Here is a 1,984-nt window from a genome sequence, read left to right on the forward strand (position 1 = left end):
TTGTTCGACATGAACATGGCCGTCCCTGAGGCAGAGTGCGTGTCCGATACGCCGATTGAGCTGCGCATCTACAGCCCACACGTGCCGGATCTCACGATGATCGACCTGCCAGGCTACGTGCAGTTGAGCAGCCTGGATCAGCCAGAGGAGCTGCGCGAAAAGATCGAGAACCTATGTGAGAAATACATCAAAGGCCCCAACATCATCCTTGCGGTATGTGCCGCGGACGTAGACTTGGCAAACAGCCCGGCGCTTCGGGCGAGCCGCAAGGTGGACCCGCTCGGGCTCCGGACGATCGGCGTCGTCACCAAGATGGACCTCGTACCACCGGAGGAAGGAGCTGCGATCTTGCGCAACAATAAGTATCCACTAGCCCTCGGATACGTCGGTGTCGTTTGCAAGAACACCGCGAGCATCTTTGCGGGCCGTCACGACAAGGAGGGCGAGGGAAAGATCAGCAGTGCCGTCTTGCGACAGGAGATGGATTTCTTCGAAGCCAATCGTGAGCACTTCAAGGCTCCCGCGCGCGGACGGTATGCTGGCGTCGAGCCGCTACTGGGCACGGACCAGCTCCGTCGCCGCCTCATGGCCGTGCTAGAGGAGAACATGGGCTCCAATCTGCACACTATCGCGAATGCCGTCCAGCTCGAACTCGAGGAGGCCTCATACCAGTTCAAAGTGCAGTACAACGATCGGTCCATCACGGCTGAGAGCTACGTCGCAGAGACGATGGATGCGCTCAAACATCGCTTCAAGGAGTTTGCGGACTCGTTTGGCAAGCCTGAGGTCCGCTCACTTCTTAAGCAGGCACTTGATGACAAAGTTATGGACATCCTCGCTCAGCTCTACTGGAGCGATCCGCGCACACCCGAGCTGTCCAAGCTAGCAGACGACCGGAAGCTGACCCCAGAGGAGTTGGATCGGTTCTGGCAGTACAAACTGGATGCCTCGACTAGCGCGCTGACCAAGGCTGGTATCGGACGCATCAGCACGCAGCTGGTGGTTGATGCGATTCGAGCGCAGATCGAGCAGCTTGCGCAGACAGAGCCGTTCAACCACCACCCAGGCACCGCAGAGCGCATCCTTGGCTTTGGCGCTGCGATTCTGCGCGATCGCTTTGGCCTAACCGCCGACCAGGTCGAAAATTGCGTCAAGCCGTTCAAGTACGAGGTCGAGGTCGAACCGCGCGAATGGGAGAATGGACGAAGTAGCTCGGTCAAACTGCTCGAACGTGAGCTGAAGATGTGCGAGGAAGCGTCGAACCGAATTAATCGCGCGATCGGTAAGAAGCGGCTCCGTGGGGCCATGTCGTACCTGGAAGAGCTTGACGAGCGGGATCGGCGGCGGGCGGCGGCGCGGTTGCGCGCCATCAAAGAAGCAGGAGATGCAACGAGATCACCGCAGGAGAAGCAACAACAACAGCAGGACGAAGAGGATCCGCTCCGGCCAGACTACAACCCTGCTCTCCTGTCACGCGCACGCGAAGCAATGTTTCTACAGACGCGATCCGATGTGCTCAAGCTTCGGTTGAAAGCATTGCAGACGAAACGCTGCAAAATCGGCCCGGAGAGCAAGGTTTTCTGCCCAGAGGCGTTCCTCAACATCGTCGCGGATAAACTAACATATACGGCAGTCATGTTCATCAATATTGAGCTTCTCGCCGAATTTTTCTACCAGGTGCGTTCGCTGCGCTGCGTGACTTCCTTCCGATGACATTCATGTGCATTGAGATTGACCATCAGGCTGCTTCACTCTCTTTCTTGACACCATCCCCCACACTGTACGTTGCGCCTCTGCAGTTCCCGCGAGAGATTGACTCGCGGTTAGTGTACGATCTGGACAAGAAGGAGCTCTCGGCATTCGCAAAAGAGAACCCGGCTGTGCGCAAGCACCTGGATCTGCAGGATCGCAAGGAGAAGCTGGAGCTAGTGATGGGCAAGCTGGACACCCTTGTCAAGCTTTACCAAGAAAAGCAGGCGCCCAA

The 1,984-nt window shown here is 57.5% G+C and overlaps 1 protein-coding gene across 1 annotated transcript; it reads left to right on the forward strand.

The window, feature by feature from the left end:
* On the forward strand, positions 1–1,984 carry K437DRAFT_86958 (uncharacterized protein; the record flags this gene model as incomplete). The annotated part of the gene is made up of 2 exons (XM_013384262.1): positions 1–1,677; positions 1,800–1,984. Coding segments are annotated over exons 1-2 (1,853 nt in total), but the record flags the coding sequence as incomplete, so codon positions are not given.

Source organism: Tilletiaria anomala, assembly GCF_000711695.1.
Source record: "Tilletiaria anomala UBC 951 chromosome Unknown K437scaffold_254, whole genome shotgun sequence".
Lineage (NCBI taxonomy): Eukaryota > Fungi > Basidiomycota > Exobasidiomycetes > Georgefischeriales > Tilletiariaceae > Tilletiaria > Tilletiaria anomala.